At 51.9% G+C, this 27,965-nt stretch overlaps 2 protein-coding genes across 8 annotated transcripts in view; one reads left to right on the top strand and one right to left on the bottom strand.

The window, feature by feature from the left end:
• Positions 1 to 107: 107 nt before the first annotated feature.
• On the top strand, positions 108 to 22,961 carry VIL1 (villin 1). The gene is made up of 20 exons (XM_070618289.1): positions 108 to 188; positions 4,916 to 5,001; positions 5,338 to 5,412; positions 6,216 to 6,412; positions 7,764 to 7,872; positions 8,038 to 8,148; positions 8,975 to 9,177; positions 9,273 to 9,351; positions 9,499 to 9,597; positions 10,282 to 10,435; positions 11,004 to 11,104; positions 11,194 to 11,331; positions 11,939 to 12,097; positions 13,143 to 13,322; positions 13,896 to 14,041; positions 14,791 to 14,935; positions 15,061 to 15,249; positions 16,763 to 16,831; positions 17,945 to 18,085; positions 21,830 to 22,961. The coding sequence occupies exons 2-20, from the start codon at positions 4,927 to 4,929 to the stop codon at positions 21,941 to 21,943; spliced, it is 2,484 nt and encodes an 827-aa protein (XP_070474390.1). The 5' UTR covers positions 108 to 188; positions 4,916 to 4,926; the 3' UTR covers positions 21,944 to 22,961.
• Positions 22,924 to 27,965, bottom strand: part of USP37 (ubiquitin specific peptidase 37) — a 96,635-nt gene continuing 91,593 nt past the window's right edge. For all 7 annotated transcript variants that reach the window (XM_070618274.1, XM_070618275.1, XM_070618269.1 and 4 more), the window contains one exon: positions 22,924 to 27,586. In XM_070618274.1, coding sequence (XP_070474375.1) covers positions 27,499 to 27,586 — 88 coding nt within the window. In that variant the 3' untranslated portion in view covers positions 22,924 to 27,498. The remainder of the gene's footprint in view (positions 27,587 to 27,965) is intronic.

Genomic DNA, 27,965 nt, shown 5'->3' on the forward strand with positions numbered 1-27,965 from the left:
GACCTGGCGGGCACCTGCTTCCCCACCCCCTCACCCATTCTCTCTCTCTCTCTGGGGCCCTATCTTCCCTTATATGGTGAAGGCAGTTCCTAGAGGAGGGGGGGCGGGGACAAAGGTCACTCTCTTGAGCAGCCAGCTTGCCACAACTCCCTGAGATCTCCCAGGTGGCAGCTGCCTCTCCCAGACAGGTAAGGCCAGCGTGCGGGGACACACAGGGCCCATCAGTGGTGGGAGGGGACAGGACAGGGTCCCTGCTTCTTGCTGGCAGCCTGGGGCCTCCTGCAGCACCTTGAAGCAGATGTGAGGGAGAGACCCTGCACCCTGGAGTCCGGAGAGCAGGGAGCCCAGCGCGGCTTCCTGGGCCTCCAAGGAAAGAACTGTGCAGGCTCCACCCCAGACAACTGCTTCCTCAGACCATCACCTGCCCCCAGCCCCGACCCTCCTTCAGGTGTCAACCACCTGGATTGCCTTGGATTGAGGAGAATCTGGAAACACTGGACTTCTAGATTTCAAACCTGACAGTCCTGGGCAAACCGGGACTAGTTGGTCAGCCTGACCTTTTCCCTCCCATCCCCCTACCCCATCTTTTTGCCCATTTCTTCTTCATCTGAAATGGTTTCTTTCTTTGTGTCACCATTCCCCTGACACTCCTGGCACCTTGGGGCACTGGTCTCTGGGATCCCAGGGTGTGGGCCACAGCTGTCAGGGACTGAATGGGCAAAGGCAGGGCCTGGTGGCGGCGTGCATCTCTGCCCATCTCTCTTCCCCCAGGACCCGTCCCCTCGGCCTCACCAGCCACTGTGGCCCCATCCAGCTGAAATAGAGGGGGCAGGTAGGGGAGGTGGGAGCCAAGTCCAGACCAGGATCTTGAGACACTCTGACTGCCCCCTTCCCAGGAAGCCTACTCAGGCATTCTCAGGTCGGCGAGGGGCAGAGTCTGCAGGTTGGGGGCTGGGGAGTGTCCACTCTCTCTGCTCTGAGGAAGCAGGAGGGTGTCCTTTGTTTCAGGGACTGCCACATCCCTGTCCAGCTCAGAACTGCATGACTGGGGACTAAAAGCAGTGACAGTGACAATGACCCCAAGGCTCTCTGGAGCCTGACCCCGTAGGACCACAGAACTGCAATTAAGAAAAGAAAGATGGGACCTGGGGGGAGCAGGAGCCCTAACTCCCTCCAGGGCCCCACGAGGGTCCATCCCGTCCATTCTACCGTCTGTCTTTCAGCTTCATGAATATTTATTGAGTACCTACCATGTGCTAGGAACTGGGGGCCGTGTAGATGAGCACGTCTAGGTGCTTGGCCTCAGGGACCTCAGACTTATAAACAGATCCTTTCATCACCAAGTGGTCAGGGGGCCAAGAGAGGCATCGCTCCAGGATGTCTTGGGCCCCTCAGGGAGGGCCCCCGTCTAGACTGAGGATTCTGGGAAGGTCTCCTGGAAGAAATGAGAACTAAATTGAGTCTAGAAGAGCATGTGTTAGCCAAGTGAAGAAAGGTGGGGAGGGCATTTGGTAAAGGGAACAGTAGAAGCAAGGATGCGGAGGGGGAGGGGGAGAAAAGGGTGGAGCTAGGGCCAGTGAGCCGGTTGGCATTACTAGAAGGCAGTGTGGGAGCAGAGGGGTAGGGGTCGGGGAGGGGACAGACTGGAGAGATGTTCAGGTGGACAAAGGGCAGGAGAGGGAGGGTGCAGGGTGTTGCACAGATGGCTGACTTTGGGGTCTGGGGGTGGTGATGCCCTTCCTCGAGTTGGGGACAGAGAAGAGAGGGGACCAGGGGTCAGAGGAGGGGAGGCAGTGAATTCAAGTTGAGGGAGAAGACGATGCACATCCAAACCCAGTGTTGTGCTGTCTGTGGCGTGGGGAGTGAGGGCCCACGTTCCTCCAAGCAGTTCAGGAGGGAGAGGAGAGCTGGGGAGGCCCCACCAGGGTTGGGGGTTGGAAGCATCTGCTCTGACCAGCATGGTTCGGGGCGGGAGCAGTTGGTGGGTATCCGTGGTGTCCACCTCTCAGAGCCACCCTCCCCAGAATTCCCTTGCCCACCCTTGACCCAGAAGAGGCTCCCCTTCCCCTGTTCAGGCTGCAGGAGGTCCCCAATCCTGATTTCTGTCCTGGGAATAGAGCACCGACTTTTCAAGTCTCTGCTCCCCTGAACTCCTCTCTGATGGGCAAGAAGCACCTCCTGCTGTCTACCCTCTGTTCCTCTTGCTGTTCACTCCTAGCATCAGAGTACGTCCCTAGTGGGACTTTAGAGAACATCTTGTCAAACCCCCACCTCAGAGATGAAGAAACAGGGTCCATGTTCATACAGCTATTGAGTGCCCAGGGGTCTTGCAGAAACGGCAGTATAGACAGAGGTAGTGATTGAAATACCAAATTGGTTCCATGGAACCAAGAGTTCTGGGAGCCCTGGGGTTTCTATGGGTTGAGAGACTCCTCATGGAGGAGGCCATGGCCAACAGGGCATCCAACGGGACCAGACACAAGGCACTCCTACAAGCCCAGCGCTGGTGATGAGCAGGTGGCCCTGGTGTCTGCTTGAGGGGGTGCTAATTGGAGGCTGGGCAGGGAGACTTTGCCCCCAACTCCAGAATGCCAAGGAGAGAGGTCACCCTCAGGACTCAGCTGAGGGAGCAGTAAAAGGCCAGGTCATTGTTCCAAGAAGTGACTCAGAGTCAAGGTGCAAGGAGAGATTAGGAAGATTCCAGGCTGCCAGTGCTCGGAGGCCTGCTCCACGGGGCCACGGGACGTTTCATTCATTATTCAGCAGCTCAGGGAGTGTTCATGGAGGGCAGCTCCGTGCCAGGCTGCATGGTAGGCTCGGTGGGGAATGGGGTGACATCCAGCCTGGTAGGAGGGGCAGGAAACCAGGGATGAGAATCATTGGGACAAGTGGTTCTCTGTTCTGGCTCGTATCAGAATTGCTGGGGAGTTTTAAAAGCACCCACACCCTACCTCCGAAAAGGCAGAAAATAAAGTACCTATGCTCCAGCCCCACCCTGGCCTAATTAAATCAGAATTGCTGGGAATGTGGCCTGCGCAGGAGGCATCAGTATTGTTTAAATGCCCCCTGGGTGATTCTGGTGAGCTCCTGGAGTGGAGAAGACAGCTAAAGGTCAAAACAGTAAGAGCCATAAAAGATACTATAAGGGAAGCTTGGAGAGGGGAGGTTTCCTCCAGTGCAGTGGGTGGAGGGTGGTTCACAGTGGGAGGGTTCGCTCTGTCATTTATTCATCCATCCACCATCCATCCACTCACTCACTGACTCACCCATCCATCCATCCATCCATCCCTCCCTCCCTCTACTCACCCATCCACCCACCCACCCATTTATCCATCCATCCATCCATCCACTCACTCACTGACTCACCCATCCATCCCTCCCTCCCTCCCTCCCTCTACTCACCCATCCACCCACCCACCCCTTTATCCATCCATCCATCCACTCACTCACTGACTCACCCATCCATCCATCCCTCCCTCCCTCTACTCACTCACCCATCCACCCACCCACCCATTTATCCATCCATCCATCCATCCATCTACTCACTCACTGACTCACCCATCGATCCATCCATCCCTCCCTCCCTCTACTCACTCACCCATCCACCCACCCACCCATTTATCCATCCATCCATCCATCTACTCACTCACTGACTCACCCATCCATCCATCCATCCCTCCCTCCCTCTACTCACTCACTCATCCACCCACCCACCCATTTATCCATCCATCCATCCATCCACTCACTCACTGACTCACCCATCCATCCATCCCTCCCTCCCTCTACTCACTCACCCATCCACCCACCCACCCATTTATCCATCCATCCATCCATCCATCCATCTACCCACCCACTCAGCAAATTGCCGTCACAGCGCTAGATGCTGGGGATTCAGTACTGGACAAACACAGCCTCTATCCTTGTTGGGTCTACATCTTGCGGGCCACCAGAACAGTGATTGAGGGGTGTTCGGGGGTAGCTAGGAAGAAACAGGAAACTGCTACCTACGCTTTTTTTTATTGCGATAAAATACACATAAGATTTACCGTTTTAACTACTTAAAGTGTACAATTCAGCGGCGTACAGCACCTTCACAATGTTACGCAACCATCACCACTATCAAGTTCCAGGATTTTCTCATCATCCCAAATGGAAACTCCACATGTACTAGCTGTCACTCCCCATTTCCCCCTCCTCCCAGCCTCTGACAATCTCGAATCTGTTTGCTATCTCTATGGATTTACCTATTCTGGATGTTTCATATAAATGGAGTCATACAATGCGTGGTCTTTTGTGCCTGGCTTCTTTCACTGAGCGTAATGTATTCAGGGTTCATCCACATTGTAGCATGAATCATACTTCGTTCTTTTTTTATGGCTGAATAATATTCCATTGTCGGGCTATACTGCCCTTTGTTTACCACTCATCTGTTAATGGACATTGGGTCATTTCCACCTTTTGGCTGCTGTGAATAGGGCTGCTATGAACTTTATGTACAAGTTTTTGTTTGAACACCTGTTTTTTCAATTCTTTTGAGTGCATATACTTTTCAGTCCTTATTTATTCTTTGTTGCTCTTTTTTTAAAAACCTCTGTATGATTTTTCTTTTTCTAAGCAAGCATGGCTTTGAGAAAAAATTTTCAGAAGGAAAAATTGTTTGGGGCTAGAGAAAGAGGGGCCCTGAGTGCTGGACTGAGGAGTGGGGGCTTATTCAGTTGGTGACAGGGAGTCAGAGTGGGTGTTTGAGCAAGACAGTGACAAGATCAGAGCTGGGTGGGAAGGCTAGAGGCCAGGCCCCTGAGCCCTGGCCACCTGGCACTGTTGGGAGTGCCCTAGGGCCGGGCTGGGAGAGCAGCCCCTGAAACCCAGGGCGCTCCCAGCTCCTCAGTCCTTGCTCCTGTATCTTCTCCCCTAGGCTCATCCGCCATGACCAAACTGAGCAGCCAAGTCAAAAGCTCCCTCAACATCACCACCCCCGGGGTTCAGATATGGAGGATCGAGGTGAGGCCCAGACTGCGTGTGGAGTGGCTCTGCAGTCCTGGGATGGACCGAGGGAAGGAAGAGGCCTCGGGTCACTCTTTCTGTCCTCCAGTCCTGCCCTGCCGGTGTGCGAGGCCCTGGTAACCCGCCCACAGGCGCCAGCCTCCCCGTTCCTCTCCCTGCTCCTTTTCCTCCTCCCCTTCTCACACACATTCTTCTTGCCAGCTTCCTCATGCCCTTCTCCTCCCAGCTCTCTGCTCTTCCAACTCTCCTTTGGTTAAGGGAGGGAGGGAGCTGGGGTTGGGGGTGGTCCTAGGTGGTCCAGGGTAGCCCCTCTGAACTCCCTTCTCCCCCTAGGCCATGCAGATGGTGCCTGTTGCTTCCAACACTTACGGCAACTTCTTCGAGGGCGACTGCTACGTTGTCCTGGCTGTGAGTGGGGCTGGGCAGGGGGAAAGCTGAGCAGACAGCAAAGCCCACTGGAGTGTCAGGGAAGAAACTTGAGGCTGGGGATGGGTGGGGACTGCTGGCCTGGCTTCATGCCGGGATGGCATTGACTGGGTGTGCCCAGGCACCCAGCCTGGTGGTGGCTCTGCAGGGTCAGAGATGTCAGAGGCTCTCCCTGCCCTGGGGCCTCAGCGTTCGTGGCTGAGGTGACCTGTGGATTTTCAGTCTTGGGGGACTTCCGAGCTGGTGGGATGTCACCCTACCTTGAGTCCACTTTTCCAAAATCCACGGTCATCTTCACATCACCTTTTCAGTTCTTGCCGTATCCTGTAGTATTAACGCATTTGTATTTTTCCTTATACTGACTCACTTTTAAAATTTAAATCCATTTATTTAAAAACTTAACTCTATACCATTACCATAAATGGAAAGCAGTGTGTCCCGTGTCACACACAGAAAGTAGCTATAAAATATTTACATAATCATTTCGTATGTACATTTGTTTGTATCCCACCCAACCACCTCATGGACCTCTGAGGGTCCATGCACACCATTTTGAGAAACACTGCTATAATCCAACCAGGTTATTTCCAAGATGAGGTGAGCAAGACCCAGGGGGCAGCCACGTGCCCCACGTCTCAGAGTCTGTGGCAGAGCTGGGGCCACGACTCAGGGCTCACCTGTGGTCCAGTCCCCACGTGTGTGGGAGACCATGCAAAGCAGGGAGGGGCGGGAGAGGTCTGTGGGAGCCCAGGGCCTCGTGTAAACTGGACACGCCCTCTCCCCAGATCCACAAGACCGGCAACAACCTGTCCTATGACATCCACTACTGGCTCGGCCAGGCCTCGTCCCTGGATGAGCAGGGGGCGGCTGCCATCTACACCACGCAGATGGACGACTTCCTGAAGGGCCGGGCCGTCCAGCACCGCGAGGTCCAGGGCAATGAGAGCGAGGCCTTCCGAGGCTACTTCAAGCAGGGCCTTGTGTACGGAGGGGCGCGCTGCAGGCTGGGGAGTGGGCCCAGGGCAGGGCAGGGTCACCCGAGGCTGGGGGCTGACCTGGGGCTGGGAAGGGAGCCTGAGGCCGTGGGGAGAGCCCATGAGGGGCTTTTGGCGATTTTTCTTGACTGTTCCACTCCCTAACTCCCATTTCTGCTGCTTCCCTGTCCTTGGTCTTCATCCCTCTGAGTAAGTCTTTGGCTGTCCCCAGAGGCCTTTCTGAAATTCTGTAACTCATGAATCTTTGCAAGTCACCCCCTACTTGAGTGTCAGGGAGAGCTCAGTGCCCAAGGTGGCTCTCCAGGCCATCACATTAAGTCTCCACTCTGGCCAAGGGGCAAATCACTGCTCCTTTGTCCTCTAAAGCACGCCTTTCACACTAAAAGCCCCAATTTCCAGCTTTTCCTGAAAAGTCTGAAGTTCTGGCTTTTGGGCTTTTCCCATGGAAACACATAGTCAGGGGCCAAGTTGCTACTGACCTATAGGACAGGCCAGGAGCTCTCTAGTTAGCCACAGTCCCCACCCCTCCCTTATGTCTTCCCACACTTACAGCAGGAGTCTACTCCTTTGGGCATTTGAGCTGCCATCTCTCCTGTCTTAGTCTGCTTGGGCTGCCCTAACAAAATACCATAGACTGAGTGTCTTAAACAACAGAAGTTAATTATCTCAGTTCTGGAGGTTGGGAAGTCCAAGATCAAGGTCGCCAGCTGATTCAGTTGCTGGTGAGGGCTCTCTTCCTGGCCTGTAGATGGCCACCTTCTCCCTGTGTCCTCACATGGTGGAGAGGCTGGGCAAGCTCTCTCAGATCTCTTCTTATTAGGACAATGACCCCACCATGAGGACCCTACCCTGATGACGTCATCTAAATGTCATCAAATCTATTACCTCCCAAAGGTCCCATCTCTAAATACCCTCCCACTGGGGCTGGGGGCTTCAACATAGGAGTTTGGGAGGGGTCTCAATTCAGCCCACGGCTTCTCCCCTCTTGTCCTTCGCTTCAATCCTGCCCTCAGAGTCCTGTCCTGTCTTCCTCGTTTCTACTCCCACATGCTCCTGTCTTTGCCTGCCTCTCCATGGGGCAGGGATGAGGGCGAGGAGAGTGAGGGGTCCAGGTGCAGACTTTAAGGAGGCACTCACTGCAAGGAAGGGCGTGTGGATAGGCAATAGACCAACCTTGCACTTGCGTGACCCCGAGGGAGAGGGCCTCACACACCTCACCCTCATCCCAGCCCTGCCCTCAGACGGCCCCAGTGGCAGCCAGGTACCTACAGTCTGGGAGGACAGGGACTGTCACACCTCCCAGCCCACTCCCTTGGCTCAGCTCACCTCTCTTCTCAGGATCCAAAAAGGGGGTGTGTCTTCCGGCATGAAGAAAGTGGAGACCAATTCCTATGAGGTCCAGCGGCTGCTGCACGTCAAGGGCAAGAGGAACGTGGTGGCCGGAGAGGTGGGCATCGGCTGGGGCCCTGGGGCATGGCCTCCTGTCCCCCCTCCCAGCCTGGGTGGAGGACAGAGGCCAAGGAGGGGTGAGGGGCAGGGAAGGGGCGGGGGGAAGATGATGGATGATGGACGGGGCCTGAGTGGGGTCTGCACTTCTCCCACGGCTCTCCAGGTGGAGATGTCCTGGAAGAGTTTCAACCGTGGGGACGTCTTCCTCCTGGACCTGGGGAAGCTTATCATCCAGTGGAACGGGCCGGAGAGTAACCGCATGGAGAGACTCAGGGTAGGCCGTGCCCAGCACCGCCCCTCCCCGCAAGCCCGCCCTGTGCCCACCTGCTCCTGCGGCCCAGCTCCTGGCCTCTCCTCAAGTCAAACTTGCCAGATTTCTGCCACACCCCCTCGGCCTCATTTCCCCGGGCCTCACGCCTCTGCCTGCCGGGGAGGGTGTGCCTGAAGGTGGCTCTGAGTCTGGTGTGTAGGAAGAGGTGTGCACGTTGGAGCTCGCGGGTGTGTCCTTGTGGCTAATCTCCTGAGATTTAACGAGTCCCTGCTGTGTGGCAGATGCTGTGCCAAGCGTTGGGGACCCAGTGGTGATGGACATGGCAGAGTCCTGCCTGGCTCTGGCCTCCAGACGGCTGCTCCCCCCGGGGAGGGGCGGTGTCTACGTGTGAGGACGTGAGAGACTGTGCTGTCTGAGTGTGTGTGTTTGTACATATGTGTGCAAGCCCACATGAGGCTGTGTGCACACGTGTGTGTGTGTATATACACAAGGGTGCTTGGGCAAAGAGACTGAGTACTGTGATCTTCAGGGCTCAGTTATTGTCCAACACTGTTAAGTAAAATCATAAATTTCAAACAATGTCAGAACTGAAGGACCAAGAGGTCCCCCCAAGTCCCCCGCCACCGAGGAGACCTGCTTTTCCAATGGGCTTTCGCTGGTTCCCTCACATGCACCCCAGCAGCCTGGTCCCCCCATCAAACGGGAAAAGCAGGCAGGCAGCCCACCCCTCTGGGCTGCTGTGGGCTGGGCTGGGGCCTCCCGACGTGGTTTGGGGTAATGGACACTGCTTGTCCCCTACTGTCATGGGTCACCCGGGGCCTCCCTGCAGGGCATGACCCTGGCCAAGGAGATCCGAGACCAGGAGCGGGGCGGGCGGACCTACGTGGGCGTGGTGGAGGGGGAGAACGAGAAGGCATCCCCAAAGCTGATGGAGATCATGAACCACGTGCTGGGCACGCGCAGGGAGCTGAAGGCCGCTGTGCCTGACACGGTGGTGGAACCGGCACTCAAGGCCAACCTCAAGCTATACCAGTGAGTACCTGGTGCTGGGGGATTTCCTGGGTGCAGGGTGCCCTGGCTGAGGGGTGCGAGACCCCTCCTCTCCATGCTGTGCCTTCGTCCTGCAGCGTGTCTGACTCAGAGGGAAAGATGGTGGTTAGAGAGATCGCCACCCGGCCACTCACACAAGACCTGCTCAGTCACGAGGTGAGAGGCTCTGGTAGGCCCCAGCGCCCTGCTCCCTGCCCACTGTCCCCTGAAGCGAGAACAATGCCAGGGGGCTGGGACAGGGCCCAGCACAGCACCGCCAGCACTGCCAGACTCTCCCCCGGGGTCTTTCTCTCGCGCCTCTAGGATTGCTATATCCTGGACCAGGGGGGCCTGAAGATCTTCGTGTGGAAGGGCAAGAACGCCAATGCCGAGGAGAAGAAGGAAGCCATGAGCCAGGCACTGGTGGGTACAGGGGTCAGGGAGGCGGGAGAGTGTGAGGAGCAGGGAGGAAAAGAGATGGAGCAGCGAGAGGAAGCGGGCTCAGACACGGGCGATGCACCAGGCAGAGGCCAGGGAAGGCTCCGGGACCGACCCGCCTGGGGGTTCTGAGGGTCTGGTCTGTGGCCCTCTTGAGGATTCTCTGGTGATGGGAACCGACCACCAGTCAGCTAGAGGGCCTCCTCAGGATTCGTGTGGCCATGTCGCTGCACTCGAGCCTGGTTCAGAGACGGCAAGGAGAAATGGGGAGACAGGAGGGAGAAATGGCCTTCCTACAAGAGGGTCAGCTTGGGGCCAAGGCTGAGTCAGAGTTTGGGGTCAATGTCGTGGCTGGAGTCAGTAACCCTAACTGGCTTGGGGTCAATGTTGGATTGGGGGTTGGTTTCAAGGTTGGAGATGGGGGCTGAGGGTCAGGGTTAGAAATGAGATGGTGTCAAGTTGGGGGTCTTTTTGGCCTTGGGGTTGGGGCCAGAGCGGGCTTAGGTATGGGCTCAGTATTGAGTCTTGGGTTGGGTTCAAGTTTGGGCTTGGGACCAGGGGTAGGTTTGTGGTTGGGTCTGGTTGGAGTGAGAGCCAGGCCTTGGCTTACGTTGGGAGGTGTCAGCTACGGGAGGGACCCAGTCCCAGCCACCTCCTTTCTCTTCCCAGAACTTTATCAAAGCGAAGCAGTACCCACAGAGCACGCAGGTGGAGGTGCAGAATGACGGGGCCGAGTCAGCCATCTTTCAGCAGCTCTTCCAGAAATGGACAGTGCCTAACCGGACCTCGGGCCTGGGCAAAACCTACACCGTGGGCTCTGTGGGTAAGGGCTGGCCTGGACGGGGTGGGGTGGGGCAGGAGCCAGGAATGAGGCCAGGAGAGCACCCAGACCTGCCTCCCGTCCTCCTTCCCAGACACGCCTCTTCCATGCATGCTTACCCTGGCTCTGGGCTCCCCAGGTGGGGTGGGGACACCAGGAGACAGGGCTAAACTCAAGAGTTGTCACAAAAAGGGAGCTGAGAACAATCTTTCATTTGGAATGGGGTTGGGTCTCCCCGGGAGCCAAACAGCTCCAGTCTCTCACTGGACAGCGCTGCTGTGGCCAAGCCCAGCGCAAGGCACCGGGGAAGGCTAAAAGGGCTGTCCCCCTCCTGGCTCCTCTGAGGGGGCCCTGGTAAAGCGTGAGTCTTAGGGTCAGGGAGATCCAGTCTGTATTATAGTTCTGCCTCTCTCCAGCTGTGTGACCTGGGGTAAGCTACTGGGTCTCTGTAGCCTCAGTTTCCTCATCTGTAAAATGGATCTAAGAGTTGTCAGTGCCACTCAGGGCTGTGGTGAGGACCTGGGAGACCTCAGCTGGTGACAGTTGGTGTCATGATTCTCCCCCACTCCAGCCAAGGTGGAGCAGGTGAAGTTTGACGCCACGTCCATGCATGTCCAGCCTCAGGTGGCTGCCCAGCAGAAGATGGTGGATGACGGGAGTGGGGAGGTGCAGGTAAGGTCATGGGAGGGAGGCCTGTGCTGGTCGGGGAGGGGTTGGCAAAGCTTGTCCTGGACCTCACGCTAGCCTGCTACTGGCTCCAGGTGTGGCGCATTGAGAACGTGGAGCTGGTGCCTGTGGATTCCAAGTGGGTAGGCCACTTCTACGGAGGTGACTGCTACCTGCTGCTCTACACCTATCTCATCAGCGAGAAGAAACACTACCTGCTGTACATCTGGCAGGTCAGGCACCGCCCCACCCCATCCAGAGCACAGCCAGCTCAGCTCCCATGACACCCCTGCCAAGTGGCCATCACCCTTGAGTTGAATATCTCTGGTGATGGGGAGCTCACCCCCGTTCCATCTTGGGACTGCCTTGGCTGTGAGATCCCATTGACACTGAGTACTGCCTTTCACAACCCTTTGCCCTTTTGGCTCTCTGAGTTTCCCTTCCAATTCCCATGGCCTCCTGCACGTTCCCTTCACATTCTGGTTTCTGTGTCCAGATGTGAGGGAGCAGAGAGATGCTTGGGTGCTGGGGGTGAGTGGTGTGGTAGAAACAGTGTTCCCCAAGGAAGGTGCAGTAAGAAGGACAGAAGGGTTAGGGTCAAGGCTAGGGGTGCAGGTGGGTCGGGGTTGGGGGCTGGGAAAGGATTAAGTGTGGGGCTGGGAAGAACTGAGGTCCGGGTCAGGGTGGGTTTTTGGCTGTGTCCAGGGTGGGGTTTGGTGGGGAAGACAGTTGGTTTTGGTGTCAGGTCAGAATTGGGGATGGAGCTGTTGCTGAGGCTGGGGATGGGGTCAGAATCAGAGGCTGACCCCATCCCACCCTTTTGGTCCTGCTCGTCCACAGGGCAGCCAGGCCAGCCAGGATGAAATCGCAGCCTCGGCCTATCAAGCTGTCATCCTGGACCGGAAGTACAATGATGAGGCGGTTCAGATCCGGGTCACGATGGGCAAGGAGCCACCTCACCTCATGTCCATCTTCAAGGGACGCATGGTGGTCTACCAGGTATGGCTGCGGGACTGGGGCGCCTGTCAGTGACCACGAGTGAGGCGGGGTGGGCGGCCTGGAGATGGGGAAGGGGTGTGGGCTGGGAGTGAAGCCCAGTCTTCGGAGGATGGGACTGTTTGAGGCTCCATCATCTGTGTGGAACTGGCAATAGAAACAACCATTCGGTACTTTCAAAAATACACGTAAGGAGCACTTAGCATGTGCAAGTACTGTTTCTCTCTACACCCAACGCTCGGATCCTCTACATGAAAAAAGAATTTATTTATATTGGCTAGATTTGCCTAAACGATGGACCTGTCCAAATTGCCCTGGTGCCTTCCAACACGGTGACATAGACATCTCCTGCACTCGTTTAAACCATCATCGGCTTGTCGAGCACCTCCTGAGTACACAGCCAGTCCTCTGCAGATCGCCAGGCGGGGGAAGAATGCCAGGCTAATACTGTTTACCGTCTTGACAGCAGAGCAGGGAACTCACAGCCCGGGGCACCGTGTGGTTAAAGGCTGGAAGTGCCAGTCGAGTTCAAGGAGGAGCGTGACTCCAGCATCTGGGGGAGGCACAGAGTCACAGTGGGAAGCGGGTTGGGAGGAGGTCTTGCCATTGAGGTGGGAGTTGAAGACATCAGCGGAGGAGAGATGAGGGCCTGCCATGCAGGGGGCACAGCAAGGACAAGGCCCAGAGGACGGGATCCGTGGGAGCAGCGAGGAGACTGGCAAAGCTAAACTGGAGGGTTTGGCGAGAGCAGAGTGAGTCTGGAAAGGCGGTCGGCACCTTCGTCATGTGAGGCCCTCAGAGGCCCGGGTTCTAGTCTATAAGCAGTGGGGAGCCGGAGCAGATTCTTGAGCAGGGGAGTGCCATGACCAAAGCAACGTTTTGGAAAGACTAGTCTGGTGATGGTGGATCAGAGAACCTGGAGGGGCAGGCAGACCCCGCCCAACCTCTCTTCCTCTCTGGCTCTCTGTGTCCCTCCAATGCCCCATCGTCTTCTAACCTTGCTAAGTCACTCTGCCTCTCTCTCCTTGCCTTCTCCCGCACCCTGCAGGGAGGCACCTCCCGGGCTAACAACTCTGAGCCTGTGCCCTCCACAAGGCTGTTCCAGGTCCGGGGAACCAGCGCCAGCAACACCAAGGCCTTTGAGGTCTCAGCCCGGGCCACGTCCCTCAACTCCAATGACGTCTTCATCCTCAAGACCCCGTCCTGCTGCTACCTGTGGTATGGGAAGGTGTGTGCCGGGCCTGGCAGCGTCCCTTCCCCAAGCGGGTCCTGGGGCTCCCCTAGCCTCAGAGTGGACCTGGGTCAGGGAGGGAGCCTTTGGCTGAATAGGTCCCACTCGCTCATTTGCTAGCCCCGTCTGCCTCCTCCACAGCCCTGGGTCTGGCCATCCTCAGACTCTCAGCCTCTGTGTCTGGGTCAGTCGCTCTCATTCTGTTTGTCTCTGCCCACGCCTGTCTGTGCCAGGGTTGGTCTGTCTGTATGTCTTAAGCTCTCACTCACCACCCCACTGCCTGTCACTGCCTCTCCAGCCATCTCTGTAATGAGGATGCAGCCTCTTGGAGCCTTCTCCTGCCCTGTAAGGAGCACGCAGACCCTTTTGTCTCCTCTGGCATTCTTTGGAGCACGGAGCACAGAGGAGAAGATGAGAGAACTGTCTCTGCCTGGTCACGTGCATGGGTCCTGATCTAGGAGCGCTCTCTCAGACCTGGCAGCTCTGGCCCAGCAAATGTGGCAGAAGGGTGGGGTAGGTGGGCACTAGAGATGGTTTTCGCCAGCACAGCCGACACCCCCCTTTTCCCAGGGCTGTAGTGGGGATGAGCGAGAGATGGCCAAGACGGTGGCTGACATCATCTCCCGGACAGAGAAGCAAGTGGTGGTGGAAGGGCAGGAGCCAGCCAACTTCTGGATAGCCCTGGGCGGGAAGGCCCCCTATGCCAACACCAAGAGGTAACTATCGGGTCCCTCTGCTCCAGCTCACCTTCCGGGCCGGAGAGCCCCCCGGCACCTCCACCCCCATGACCCAGAGCTTGCAGCAGGCATGAATTGAGGATGCTGGGCACCAGGCTCCCAGGGCTACGAGACGAATCAGGGGCAGTGCATGCCCTCGGAGCATCTTGGGCACAGGGGTCTGTCCATGCTTCTCAAGGTGCTACTCCTGGAGCCTGGGGCCTGGTGAGGCTGCTTCTCTGGCAAAGGGTGTTCATGGCCATAGGAGGCAGGTCAAAGAGAGAGGCAGGGCTGTAGTTTTGCCCTTTGGGAAGAAAATGCCAGAGCCCACCCAGTGCCTACTCTTTGGTGCTGACACAAGACCAGGATGCTGAGGATCACCAGCTGTAAACCCCACTTTAAATGTTTCTTCTAAAGAAGATCCAGGATCCACTATTCCTCAGTTCAGAAGCAAAAAGGCATGGACTGCAGTAGCAGCAGCAGGGATAGAGGGAAGATATCAGGAAGAACTTCCTAATAGGACTGTAGAAGAGACACTGGAATGCACATCCTGGAAAGGCAGTGGGAATTTCGCCCTTGGGGCATTTGTGGCCTCTGGGGATGAGGGGAGACCTCTCGTGCAATCTGAAGGGAGAGCATTTTCCCAGGAGATGGGCTTTCCATGTCGGAGCCCCTCAGAGTCCTGTGTCCTTGCTTTTCCTTTCCCCGCACCTTCCTCCTGCCAACACAATCTTCTGTCCGGCCTGCAGACTACAGGAAGAAAACCTGGCCATCACGCCCAGGCTCTTTGAATGCTCCAACCAGACCGGGCGCTTCTTGGCCACAGAAGTCCCTGACTTTAGTCAGGATGACCTGGAAGAGGATGACGTGTTCCTGCTAGACGTCTGGGACCAGGTAGGACCGAGGCCTGGGAACCTCCCTTCCTGCCACCTCAATCCTCGGGTGAACCGAGGTGGAGGGTGGAGCCCTGTGGGCCAGGAGGACAGGAAGGACTGACCTGGCTCTGGGGTCCTCCACAGGTCTTCTTCTGGATTGGGAAGTACGCCAACGAGGAGGAGAAGAGAGCTGCAGCCACCACGGCGCAGGAGTACCTCAAGACCCACCCCAGCGGCCGGGACCTTGAAACTCCCATCATCGTGGTGAAGCAGGGATACGAGCCCCCCACCTTCACGGGCTGGTTCCTGGCTTGGGACCCCTTCAAGTGGAGCGTGAGTGGCCCCAGCCCACCCTGGTCCAGCACATCCTTCTCTAGGTGGCTTCTCCATGGCACACCCCGAGGACGGGGTGGACACCCAGGCTTGTCTGCTCGTTGTGATAGATGGCCTGTGATATATTTCTAAAGGGGGATTGTGATATATTTGAGGGGGATTAGAATCAAAAGTAAGGCTGCAGTAAGGCCATTAAGCCCCTAGTGAGCGAGAGGGAAGGACATTTACCGAAAACCCAGTCTAATTACAATATCTTGCTTATGCACTAGATTCAGCTCAAAACTGTTGGACATTATTGGTAAGAGGCATACTGACTATTTAAATTTAAATTAATTAAAATTAAACAAAATTAAAGATTCAGTTTCTCACTAGCCACAATTTAAGTGCTCAACAGCCACATATGGCTAGTGGCTACCATATTGGACAGCACAGAAAAAAAAAAAACATTTCCGTCATCCAAGAAACATCTACGGGACAGTGTTGGTGGATCCTCATGCCAGATGAAAGAACACTTCTCGGTTCTGAAGGATAGACAAATGTCTTCTTGGCACTAAATTCTAAGTGAAATGGGTCATACCCGTGGTCTTCCCTGTGACAGTGAGTCAGGCTCCTACGGGATGCTTCCTAAACTGGCCTCAGATAGAAGCGGAGGGCAGGCCCTCAAAACGGGGCCCCACGAAGGGTTCCGCTGGAAGGAGGGCTAGGGGGACGGGTGCTGGCCAGGGGCTTTGCGCGCGCTAAGTTGGCCCAGCTGATGAGTTCAGGGAGACAGAGAGCTTAGATTAACTGCCTCAAATACATTGAAAACAAAAATTCAGTGAGCGATGGGCTGAATTTAGTCAAGGACGGATTCAAACAAATCTCGAGGCTGCGAATCTAGATGCCAGAACGTCTTAAATTCATGTCAGTGTCCCAAGTCACCAACTCTGGTGGCCCTTCCCTCACCTCAGGCCTGAGCTGGCTTCTCTCCTAGACTCGAGTACTCACTTGTTCATTCATTCATTCATTCAGCATAGCTGGGGCTCATGACGTGCCACACTGGGTGCCAGGCCCTGGGGATACGGAGATGGGGTCCTCCTGGAGCCAAAGCCCCTTTACTCCCTTCATTCCTCTGTGGCAGGGTTCCCCTCAGGGATCGGACAGGAGCCCCCCAGTTCTCCAGGACCCCTGAGGCCCCAGAGCCTACAAAGTGTAGGCAGGGTTCTCAAGGCTGCGTGTAGCCGTTTGCACTGGCCTGAGGCTGGGAAAAGACCGTGGTCCTCTCCCTCCCCATGTCGGACGGAGCAGGGGCAAATAACCCCCTGCTCGGGGATCTTCTGGCCTGTCAGCCCCATCTGTGCCCATCCTCACCACTCAGGCTCCTTTTTAAGGACCCTCCTCCAGCCTCTGCCTCAGCTCCCTGTTCCCCTTGTCACCACCAGGCCCTAGGCCAGCCTTCTTTTGTCTCCTGAAGGAAAATGGTCTTTCATCTCCTCTGCTGAGACCCAGGCCTAATTTATTACTTACTTTGCAGAACGCCAAATCGTATGAGGAGCTGAAGGCGGAGCTTTCAAACTCGGGGGACTGGAGCCAGATCAGTGCTGTGAGTACGGGCATGTGGCTGGGCCCTGCAGTGGCCGGCTGACGATGGCCAGACCCGAGGGAGCCAAGAAAGCTCCAGAGAAGATGCCAGTGTCCTGTGCCTTCCTTTCCACCCTTTCCTCCCACTTCTCACGGAAGTTCTTCTTGCTGTTTAACTTCAATGCCTCTAGCTGTTTTTGTTTCCTCCATTCCTTAGTGAAGTGGTTCCCAAATTTTATTATGCATGCGAGTCTGGGTGATGGGGAGCTGGGGGGTAGAAGCTTATTAAAATGAGGAGTCCAAGGTCCCACTCCCAAAGATTCTGGTTTGTAGAATTGGGTTGAGACCTAGGAATGTGCATGCTTTTAACGAAGGCCCCACGTAATTTGACACCGCTAGTCTGTGGACTCCACTTTGAGAAATAATGATTTCTCTACAGCTGTCGCCCTGGGGATCCCTTCCCCAGGTAGAAAAACTGCATCTCCTTCGATCTTTCAATTAGTTAACAGAAAGCCCTGGGATATGGAAATACGAAAGCAAAACTTTTCCTTCAAGAAGTTCACAGGCTTATAGGGAAAATGAAACAAGCCCAAGCAGACTCAGCAGAAATGTGCCCACAACGTGAGAGCGATGTCACAAGCACTCCGGGGTAATCAGCAGATAACACATATGGCTCCTCGGCCCCACCCGCAGTCTGAGAACCCGGTGGCGCTCAATAAACCCTTCTTGGTAGACTGACGGTGCAGGCAGGAAAGTATAGAGAGGTCAAGGTTAAGTGAATTAACAGATGACAACTTCACAACAGATAAGACAAAGAGGGTCATAAATGTGCCAGGTAGATCTCGAACATCTGGGAAGTCATGGAAGTTCTTAAGTCACAGAACAAAATAGTCATCTTGCTCCAACGGGCTTTGGTTGGCCACAGACCACCATCCTTTAGCTCGTGGGTCCAATCCAACGTGTTGAGTTCTCATAAGGAGTGTACGGATGTGGATGTGGGCAGGTGGGGCATGGGGGTCACAGGAGGCTTCTTGAAGGAGGTACCTGAGGATGAGTGTTGACTTCAGAGAGACAGGCGGCCTGGGAGGTAGCCACAGACCAGCTGAAGTAACAGTGGTTTCCTTTTCTTCCCTAGGAGATCACAAACCCTAAACCGAACGTGTTCAAAGCTAACAGCAATCTCAGTTCTGGGCCCCTCCCCATCTTTCCCCTGGAGCAGCTGATGAACAAGACTGCGGAGGAGCTCCCTGAGGGCGTGGACCCCAGCAGGAAGGAGGTGGGTGAGACTTGAGGAGGAGGACGACGAACCTGATTTAGTCAGAGACTTCCTTCTGAAAGGTGAACAGGAGCTCTTCAGGCAGAACAAGTTATTCCTGGAGAAGGGAACAGCATACACGAAGCCCAGAGGCTAGGAACAAGCAAAGCGTGGAGTGAACCAGCAAGGCGACCAGCAGGGTGGTGGTGGCGGAGCTGGGGAGGGGCTGCTGGCCAGAGGGGCAGGGGCTGAACTGAGCAGTGCCTTCACGCCACATTAGGGATGGTGTTGCCTATCCTAAGAGGGGAGGGGAGCCATCATGGTTGAAGCAAGGGAGTGGCGGTCAGGTTTACGCTGTTAAAAGATCACTATAGCTGCTCAGTGAGGAACGGACTGGAAGGTGGCAAAAGCAGCAGCTTGTCAGGCTGAGGGAGATGGAGCCTGGGTAGCTGGAGCAGGGGAAGTGCAGAGGAGATGGTTTAGAGAAATATTTAGCAGGCAAAATCAATGACACTTGGTAATTACTGGATAAAGGGTACGACAGCAGAGAAAATTGTGTCATTCTTGAGACAAAAAGCCCTGGGTCAGAATGAACTTAGACGGGGATGATCGTGAGGTTAGTGGTGGCTATGTGGTTTGAGGCAGCCGGGACACACCCAGGTTGAAATGTCTGCATGGATCACATTAGGGGAGAGAGTTTGACAAGAAGAGCTTGTTAAAAACACATTTCTAATGTTCATTCCCACTTCATGAAGATCCAAAATAGACTGCAAATCTAGCTTGATGTGGTATTGAGAGAAAACTTACCCTCTAAAGAAACCATAAAGTAGTCTTATAAATGAATTAAGGAATCTACAGAGGAGAGGTGCCCAATTTCTCCAAGAGCATCTAAGTCTGTTAGGGGTTTGGGCCCCACATATGTCTAGGTGTGTTGTTCCCAGAGCATTTGCATCCTGCCCTTCACTTTGGAGCCACTTTCATGCATTTCTCTTCCAGATCTGCCCATCTGTGTCCTCACTGTTATACTGGGATGCTCCTAATGTATTATTTGTCATCATAATATTATGGATATTATTATTTGCCCAGCCCCTGGCACAGAGAAAGTGCTCTCTAAAAGTCAGCTGTTATTATCATTGCCTGTTCTACTCCTGAGAAAACTCAGGTCCACAGAGGATAAGTGACTTGTCTAATGTGACATAACCAATTAGTAGCAAAGTCAGAGCAAAACCAAGTCTTCTGAGTCTCGCTGTCACCATTGTATCGTGTGGCATATAGAAAGGGAAGGGCAGCCAATGTTATTGAACCAGATGATTGACAGGAGCCCAAGTGGATTGCTAATTTTGAATGGAATAAATAGAATCAAGACAGCCCTACCATGGTAGAAGCAGCCTAAGAAGTCTTAGATCTTTTTTTCAGTCAGTTGTCGCCGATTTTTTATCCTGGGAGTAGGGTACATTCTTGCAGGAGAGCGGTAGGTTTGATGGCAAGTGGGGAGGGTGGGAGAACAGACCTCTCTGGCTGCTCCAAATTTGGAAGGGGAGCCAGTGACATCGAACAGTAGGGTGGTGGGTCTGGCTGCAGGCAATAGAAAGAGGGTAATCTTAGTGTTTGTGCACCAATGAGTAAACCACAGAGAGGCGGATGTGGGTATGGGTGAGGCTGATAATCAGCTGGCAGGGCCACAGGGTTCAAGTACAGGGCCAGTAGAAAGATACAAGTCCACTGGGATGGGCAGTCCCTGCTACCTAGCCTGGGGTTCAGAGTCCAGAGTCTTGACCAAGCTGTGGAGCCAGGCTGGCTGGGCCAGGGAAGGCACCCCAAGACACTTGCAGGCCAAGGACACTGCAGCCACACCTGTGAGGGACCTGGTGGGAGAGCAGGATGCTACCACCGGACTTGGAGTAGGCAGCTCTTCCCCACCCATGGGTGCCCAAATCACTCATATGTACTCTCTTCTCCCAAAACAAGGTGTTCTACTGCCCTGCCTAGAGGAGTGGGGAGGGCTCCCAGGAGCCTTGAGAGAATGCCCCGGGGTGGTAGGCAAATCGAATGACAGGTTAGAGAACTGGGGCATGGGACCCACCTGAGCTGGAAATCCACCTACAGGAGTTTCCCAAGGAGCTGTTCAGTTCAGGGCTCTCTGCGGGAGTCAGCAAAACGCTCTCCAGGGCCACTCCACGCTGCAGAGTAGTGTAAGATTGAAAAGAAACCCAGAGCTCTCATCCCACCCCCCTGGCCATTCCTGGTGCCTAGGAGAGCAGAGATGAAGGCTGGGAGATGCCGTTTTATAAAACTTTAGTTTGGGGGTTCTTACTTGAGTGTGCCTCGGGGGTATTCAGCTTGCCTTGAACAGTATCACTATCATATCACGTTAGCTGGGAGTAAAGGTCATTTCAGGCAATCCTCTCATCTTATGGCTGAAGATACCCAAGGCCTAGAAAGATGACTCATGGTTGTGTTTCCAAGCCAAGAGTAAAAATGTAGAATTGTGCTATTTAATCTTCTAGATCATTCATAGGACGAGAGAAGCCAGTACAAGTCATTTATTCAAATATTTCGTTTTCCACTCAAAATAGCTAGGTGAAATTTGACTCTGAATTTGTTCTTTGGCTTGCCTAGCTTCTCCTCTTAGAATCTTTCCCCTCCCCTCAGCTGCTTGTACCTCTGCTGCCACCTGCCACCAGCTGTAAGCAAAATCTGCTTCTACAGAATAATCCAGGTGATACAGTGGAATATAAGACTGACGAGGTTTAGCAGGTTGCCTTTCAACCAGGAACAAACCTGTAAGCCAAGAGGGATGAAGATGTCTCTAATGGGAACATTCAGACATCTGTAAGCACAATAGCATACTTTAAAGTAGGGGAGGGAAAGATAACAGAAGCCTTTACAGTATCCCCAAAATCACTCAAGGAAGCGGGGCAGGTGGTGCGGTGGAGCACGGAATGGAATCAGATGACCCTAACTCCCCTGAACTTTAGCTTCATCGCCTGAAAATGGGAGTATTCGAATCCGCCTCAGAGTGCTACAGCAGTACCCCTAAGTGAGACTGCTGCTGGCTCTGTCAGTTAGCGCTGGGGGCGCCCTACTTCCCTTGCGGCCAGCCTGCTAACTCGATCCAAAGCAAGGGAGTCCCCAGGAGAGAGCGCCTCGCGGGGATGGTGGGCGCTTGCTGGAAGAGCGCTGTCTCCTGTGCTAACAGCAGCAGCGTAGTCTTTACACTGTCAGACTTGGGCAGATGGCCTTCTAGCGCTCATCCGCTTACTCTCTGGGCCAGGCTTATGGGAAAAAGGGTCCCCTAGCTGAGGGTCACTGTTTGATAAGTGAAGACAGATGAACAAGATATTGTTTCCCATGCTCTTTCATGTATAGTAGTATTTTCATCCCCATAAAAGCATTATGAAGGTGCAAAAATTGGCCTTTAAGAAATTCTCCCATTTTATAGAGGAAAACTAAGACCTGGAAAGAGAAGCAACTCCTTAACCAAGCTAAGTCAAATGTCCTAATTCTTATTCCAGGGCTAGTGTGAACTTGACCCTGGTCAAAAGAAAAGCTCAATCGACCTCACGCTGTGCCGGTGCTTTTCATGCGTTCCAAATTCAGGGATCAAATCTCGAGCCTCAAAATGGCCCCCCACCCCATTGCTTTCTTGGCTCTCCCAACATTGCCTGTATTTGCTCATTTGCTTTCCATACCACACTTCTATGACTCATCAAAGGAAACCCTGGGTGACTGTGACCTTTGCTCTCCACCCCTATTCTCTTTTAGGAGCACCTGTCCGTGGAGGATTTCACTGACGCCTTGGGGATGACTCCAGCTGCCTTCTCTTCCCTGCCTCGTTGGAAGCAACAAAGCCTCAAGAAAGAAAAGGGACTATTTTGAGAAGCAGGGGTAGCTGTGGCCTTGAAGCAGAACCCTTGCCTGCTTGCAGTTTCCTTTTGTTTTTATTACTGGAATTAATCCTACTGGAATTACAATTACTGGAATTAATTGAAGTGAAATTTTACAGTTGCACCTGTGAGCAGCAGCGGCAATGTCACTTTGTTTAGTCACTTACCTATTTCTCTAGAAAGAAGACGCCTCCGTACGGCGCCTGTGGTCCCAATTTCAGCTCTCAAGGCGGTCCCAATTGTTTCTAGCCTGGGGTGTTGCATCACTTTTAACTATCCTGTTCTAGAGCTTACCCTTCTTAGAAGAGCAGTCAAACACTGCACAGAACATGAGTTCTGAGAGGAGCCTTTCCCGGGCTTTTCTTTATCACGGCTCGGTTTTATCTGTGGCAGGTAGGTTGAAGCATTCTGCAGTTTTACATCCTTCCCAGAGTGATGGCTTTTCCTTTCCACACAAGCCTTCCTCACTGCCCTGTCGGGATATGTTAAAGGGGATCTCTCCTTGGAAAGGGAGCTGAATGGCCTAGGAGATCTCCCTAGTAGGTGGTTTCACCGTACTGGCTAACCAGTACCCAGCGAGGGCAACGGTAACGTATCCGCTGGGTCTAGGCTTGAGGCCTAAAGGCAAGTAGGAAATGCAAATGCTATTTCAAACCCCCCCCCCCCCCCCCCCCCCCCCCGCTCTTAATAAGAAGGCAAAGGAAGAAAAGGAAGAGCAGAGTTAAGGCCAATGCTGGGTTTGCAAACTTATCCAGAAGCTCTGCAAAGCTTCACAGGCTCCCCGGCCGAACACAAGGGAACTCGGTGCTGCCCAAGGCCATGCGTTGCTTTGCCATCCACATCCTTTACGGTGGAACGGTGCTGCACGGAAGTCCAAGTCAGAAAGCCAACAGAAGGTGCTTTCCAAACTTCCACAACTGGTTAAGTGTCTGCGAGAATATGTCCTTTTCAGAAATAATAGTCAAACCAACGCAAGGTTAATAAAGGCTTTAATTTCACACACAAAAAAACTCTATGCATAATTTAAAAAGGAAACAAAAACAAGGAAAAAACCGTAAAGGATACAGAGGAACAGTTCTGCTAAAACACAGATAAAGTGCCGCTCCATACAAAACAACATAAAGAATCAGAACCAAAAGTCACTCTGAACGCAAAGAAAGGAATCACCTCACAAAATAATATGGCCAAAGCTGCCACTAAACCTGGTAGTGCCTCAATTAGGCCAAGTGTAGGAAGCTTGCTTCTGTTTTCCCCTCCATAGCATAAATAAACAACACTGACAAGGGGCCAGAAAAGTCGGGGATGGAAGGAGAAGCTCAGAGGCAGGGAAACCAGGGGACCAGGTGTGTGCACCACACGCGGCTCACTCTGCACACTCCCTCTGCTCTCAAAATAGACCACTTCAGTCGGCTGCTCAGTCTCTTGTTTCGGCGTTAGACCTAACAAACTTGGGTTCACACCCAGACCCTCAGCCAATCTATTCTTATGCCAGTGGACATGCCTATACTTCAAACCTCTGTACTTCAGTCCAATGTCACTATAATCAACACTTATATTCATACTGGCACACTTTTTATTAAAAACTTCAAAACCTCAGACACAGACAGCATATGAAAAGGAAAATTTACTAATAGTGTGTAACTATGATACCACGAAAGAGACTGCCTGAAGTCTCGTATTCAAAGCATGCCATAAAGGAGGCAATGACTGTGGTGAGACACAGCAAAAGAATTCTGGCACAAAACTCACAAGACCTAACAAACTATAGTTTGCCAACCAAAAATATATATATTTTCAGATGTTAATAAGACATCAATAAAGACAAAATTAGAATTTTGAAGTAATGCATTAGATGTTAGAGGGCAGAAATCTGTTTAGTTTTTGTCACACTTAAAGAGAGCATTGCTCAGTGTAAAGCAAGATGAGGAGGAGGAAAAGGACCCACCTGTTTTGGGGGGACAATTTTAAGTGCCATGCATCTGGTACTGGGTTGTTGGTGATTTTCCCAAAAATCTCCATATATACACAAGGTCCACATGGACCTGGAGATCCAGCTCTGTTTTAAAACAAAAGACCACCAAAGGGGTCGATTAAATCAAACAGGGCAAACCAAAGGCTGGGTGACTAGGAGCATGACTGCAGTCACCACAGCGCAGAGAAGAAAGGGGGACAGGGAACATTTTTATTAGTCTCACTATAATCCTTTTCAGTGGATCACAGATGAGTTTCCAACCCCCCGATGCTTTCAACTACATATGAGACACTGCCAACAATCTCTTTAGTTTAGGTGTTTCCAAATAATTTTCCTTATAGAACTCTATCTGTAGCTGTACACGTGCGCAGAGATGTTTACAGAGTTACACAGTGCTAACTGCAGTATGAAAGAACAAGTAAATTCATGAATTCACTTGCTGAGGCTTTAATTCTTAAAGCTGCTCTTTTAGAAGAATTTTACACTCGATCAAGAAGAGGAATACGGAAATGCGTAGTCTAACGTTTGTCTCCCAGAGTTAATGAACTGATGTTTAAATATCACTGCATACTTCTTAAAATGTAAACACATACATTTGTTACATTTGTTATTGAGCCATTAAGTTAGGCCTGAAATTAACAGACCATGGCAAGTAAACAAATAGCTTTGGAATCAAAATACAAACAGAAGAATAATTCATAGATTTTCTTCTTATTCTATCCCGCTGAGACAAAACTTAAGAGTGTGCATACACACATAAATATATTCCCTACAAACAGAATCTATCCCCTCATAGGCCTAAATTATAATCATGGCTACTAGAGGGATAACAACATCCAGCCATATGCAACTTTCCAATTCTCCATAATAGCATCAGGTGGTAAGAATCAACAAGCTTGAATTTTAATTTAGTTTTCTCTCCCAAAAAATTCCAATTAAGATCAGTTGTGTGCAGAACTAAGTGCTGTGAAGTTCCAATTCGATGTCATTTAAAATAATATAACGACATTGGGTATTCGCGATTGGAAGTTTAGTTATTGTGCAGGCTGCTGGGGACTAAAGCTCTCTGTCCCTATCTAACTTGTCCCTTCCTGGCCCCAACATGCCAAATGCCCCGTCCCCGTGATTCTGAGTAAACTGATTATATGCACAAAAAATTATATTATCAACTTATAATTTTCAAACATATACAGTCAGCTCAAAAAAACAACAAACCTCATCAACATAGTCCAGCTAAAATCTCCATCTGTAGTCATTAACCCTTCATTGAGCCAAAATGAGAAAGTACCTTTGTAGTGAAAGGGGGAATAGCGAAAGGAGGGAAGGGAGGGAGGAAGGCTGACCCGGCCACAACGATGGACAGAAATCGAGGAAAATTGAAGTCCTACACTTGAAAGTATGTGAGCAGTGAGGTAATTCATCCGTCCCAGTAACCTGTTTACAGCTCACAGGTCCTGCTCAACACATGAAGATCAAATCAAATTAGGTTTCTGAGGCTAATGCACTTCTGAACCACACACACACACAGGCTACAAAAAGCAAGTCAAATGAGGGTACCTCCCGGGCAAGCCAGGCTCACGGCATTATTTGTTTTTGTAATGCCCTAATGCACCCCTCACTTCAAATCATTACCAATCATTTTTACCAGTGCCTCTCAAAGCTCTGAAATACAGACACAGGGAAGAGAAGTAATAAATAGCTAAAGAATTTTGATCACCACTTCACTCATTTATGAGAAAACCAGTTATTTTCAAGCAAAACAAAAAAAACCCCCCCAAAAGCTAGTTTTTAAAACAAATATTTTCCTCTGCTCTATACTACTCCTGCATATCCTACCACTGTGCCATTGTGGAACGTTCAGTATAGTAATAATGTAGGTAAATAGAAAGAGGCAAAGATTTTATCAGCAGTTAAGCAAAAGTGCCAGGACCATTTAGAATTCAAAGATTCAAAATTTTAGAATATGTTACTCTGTCAGAACAGATCCAAGTTTCAAGAGTGGGGCTTGAGCTCTCTCAAGGGGATCTTCCAGAAAAGATGTTGCATCTTCTGTGACAATGGACTTTAAAATGTTTTCTCCCCTTGAAAACCTGATGTGGTTTTGTCCCTACCTCAGAACCAAAGAGTAATTTCCTTGTTTATAATAAAAGCAAGAAAAAGAAAGAAAATGTTGAAGGTTTCATTTTGCTATACTTAACTCTGTGTGACCTTAATGATTCCTGGGCTCACCAAATTATTGTGTGGACTGACTTCTACTCTCAAACTTGTTCTTTATATGGTTTCATGACCTGCTTAACCAAGCTGGTTAATAATGGCAGCTGAGTGACTAGTGTAGCACCCCCATTCAGCCTCAATTCAAAGCACCTAAAAAGGAAGATAAATATATTATGCACCTTTGTTATTTGTTAGTTCTTGAAATTACCTAAACTAACCATATTTTAATTGCCACCCTGTTTTAAGGGCAAAGCCAGAAAGCAAACAGTTAAATGTTCAAGCTTCATCCTATAGTTCACGTACTTAATTTCACACCTGCAGTAAGGCTTTCAGCTTTAGTGGTCCAGAGTTTTAGCTTTAATGCAGGAATACTCCTCTTGACCTCTCTCTATTTGAGAGACAGAGATGCTGGCTTTCTTCCTTATCCCTAAGTATCCTTGCTGGGGAATCCCAACTGGGACAATATTATTTTCCTACCTCTTGAAGTTTTGGTTGTAATCTGTTAGGGTAATGCTTGCTCCATGTAAGAATGATAGAGAAGAAAAGTAAAAGATTCTATCTTCACCACCAAAGTAATACAGATGATATACAATGAACATACTGTGTGAAGGAATCTCTTTAAAGAAAAGACAAAGTATACAATGACTACCAAATGTGGGACCATAACACATTCCAAAGCACCAACAATCCTTTTCTTGGGACTGCATGTAAACGGGAAAAGCATTACAAATTCATCAAATAATTTTTTTAAAAAAAGCTCCTCAAGTCAGGTGGCAGAAATGCCCGCCCTTTGCAAGGAGGACAAACTGTCATTAGTGTAACATGGAGAGCTCGCTTTCCAGTGAACTTTACTAATAAGAAACACACATGAAAGATTACAGACTGGAGTGAAACTGCTCAAGGAACATAGAGCTAAATGCCAACTGATATGTACATCTTCACGCGTTTCTCAGGTGAACAGACTCTGGCAACTTCATTTCTTCTCCAAACTGCTGTGCTATTAGTTTTGAGCAAGCATACTCTGGCGGCTCATCCTGACTCTTTAAGGCTCCATTCATTCCACGTGTGTGTGTGTGTGTGTACATATATATATATTTACAACATGTATTCCTAAGACAAAAGGAAGCGCCACTCTTGCAGGAGAAAAGGAGGATAATCGGCTACAGACGTGAGACCAAAGTCTCCACAGAACAATTAGCACGGAGCATTCCGCATAACTGCAGTTCTCGTCTTTTGGTTTGGCCCTGAGCTGTTTGTTGCTCCCGCATCAAGTCGAGTTCCAAACTCTCCGCAGGCAGAGGAAGGCGAGGCGGGCGGCAGCAGGGGACACGCGGTGCGCACCGCCGGCCAGGAGCCTGCTCCTACGAGGCCTGGCGAGCGGCCCTTCCCGCGTCCACGCCGCACGCCTGAGCGCTCTTTTCTGTCTCTAGCAGTTCATGGAAGATCTCCCTTCAAACAAACAGGAAACTCAGTGAGCAAAGACCAAACGCCAGACAGGAGGCAGACACTGAAAAGCCTGCATAATCCCATTTTTATTTTACTTTATTAAATTTTATTAGACAAGCAGCCCGTTCATTTGATCACCATTGTGGCCCCAGGTGCTGATTTTTGAGAACTCTAGGGAGGGAAGGGTAATATCCACCTTTGATAGAAATGCTATTTAGTTCCCATCCATACAACTCAGATCTTCTGGCTGATACGACAGGAAGACCAAAAAGGTTTACGATAGGACAGCTTCTATCATAAAACAGCCTTCAGTTTTAAGTTCCATACCTAGATGCTACTGTGATGAGTAACCCGTGCTGACTTGAGAGAAAATATTCTGGAC

This window comes from Equus przewalskii, chromosome 5 (assembly GCF_037783145.1).
Source record: "Equus przewalskii isolate Varuska chromosome 5, EquPr2, whole genome shotgun sequence".
Lineage (NCBI taxonomy): Eukaryota > Metazoa > Chordata > Mammalia > Perissodactyla > Equidae > Equus > Equus przewalskii.

Excerpts from the sequence above, each read along its gene's own strand:
- VIL1 (XM_070618289.1), top strand. The coding sequence starts at position 4,927 with ATGACCAAACTGAGCAGCCAAGTCAAAAGCTCCCTCAACATCACCACC. Across the intron at positions 9,178-9,272 it reads GCCAACCTCAAGCTATACCA|CGTGTCTGACTCAGAGGGAA; the intron begins GTGAGTACCTGG and ends TTCGTCCTGCAG. Across the intron at positions 14,936-15,060 it reads TGCTAGACGTCTGGGACCAG|GTCTTCTTCTGGATTGGGAA; the intron begins GTAGGACCGAGG and ends GGTCCTCCACAG.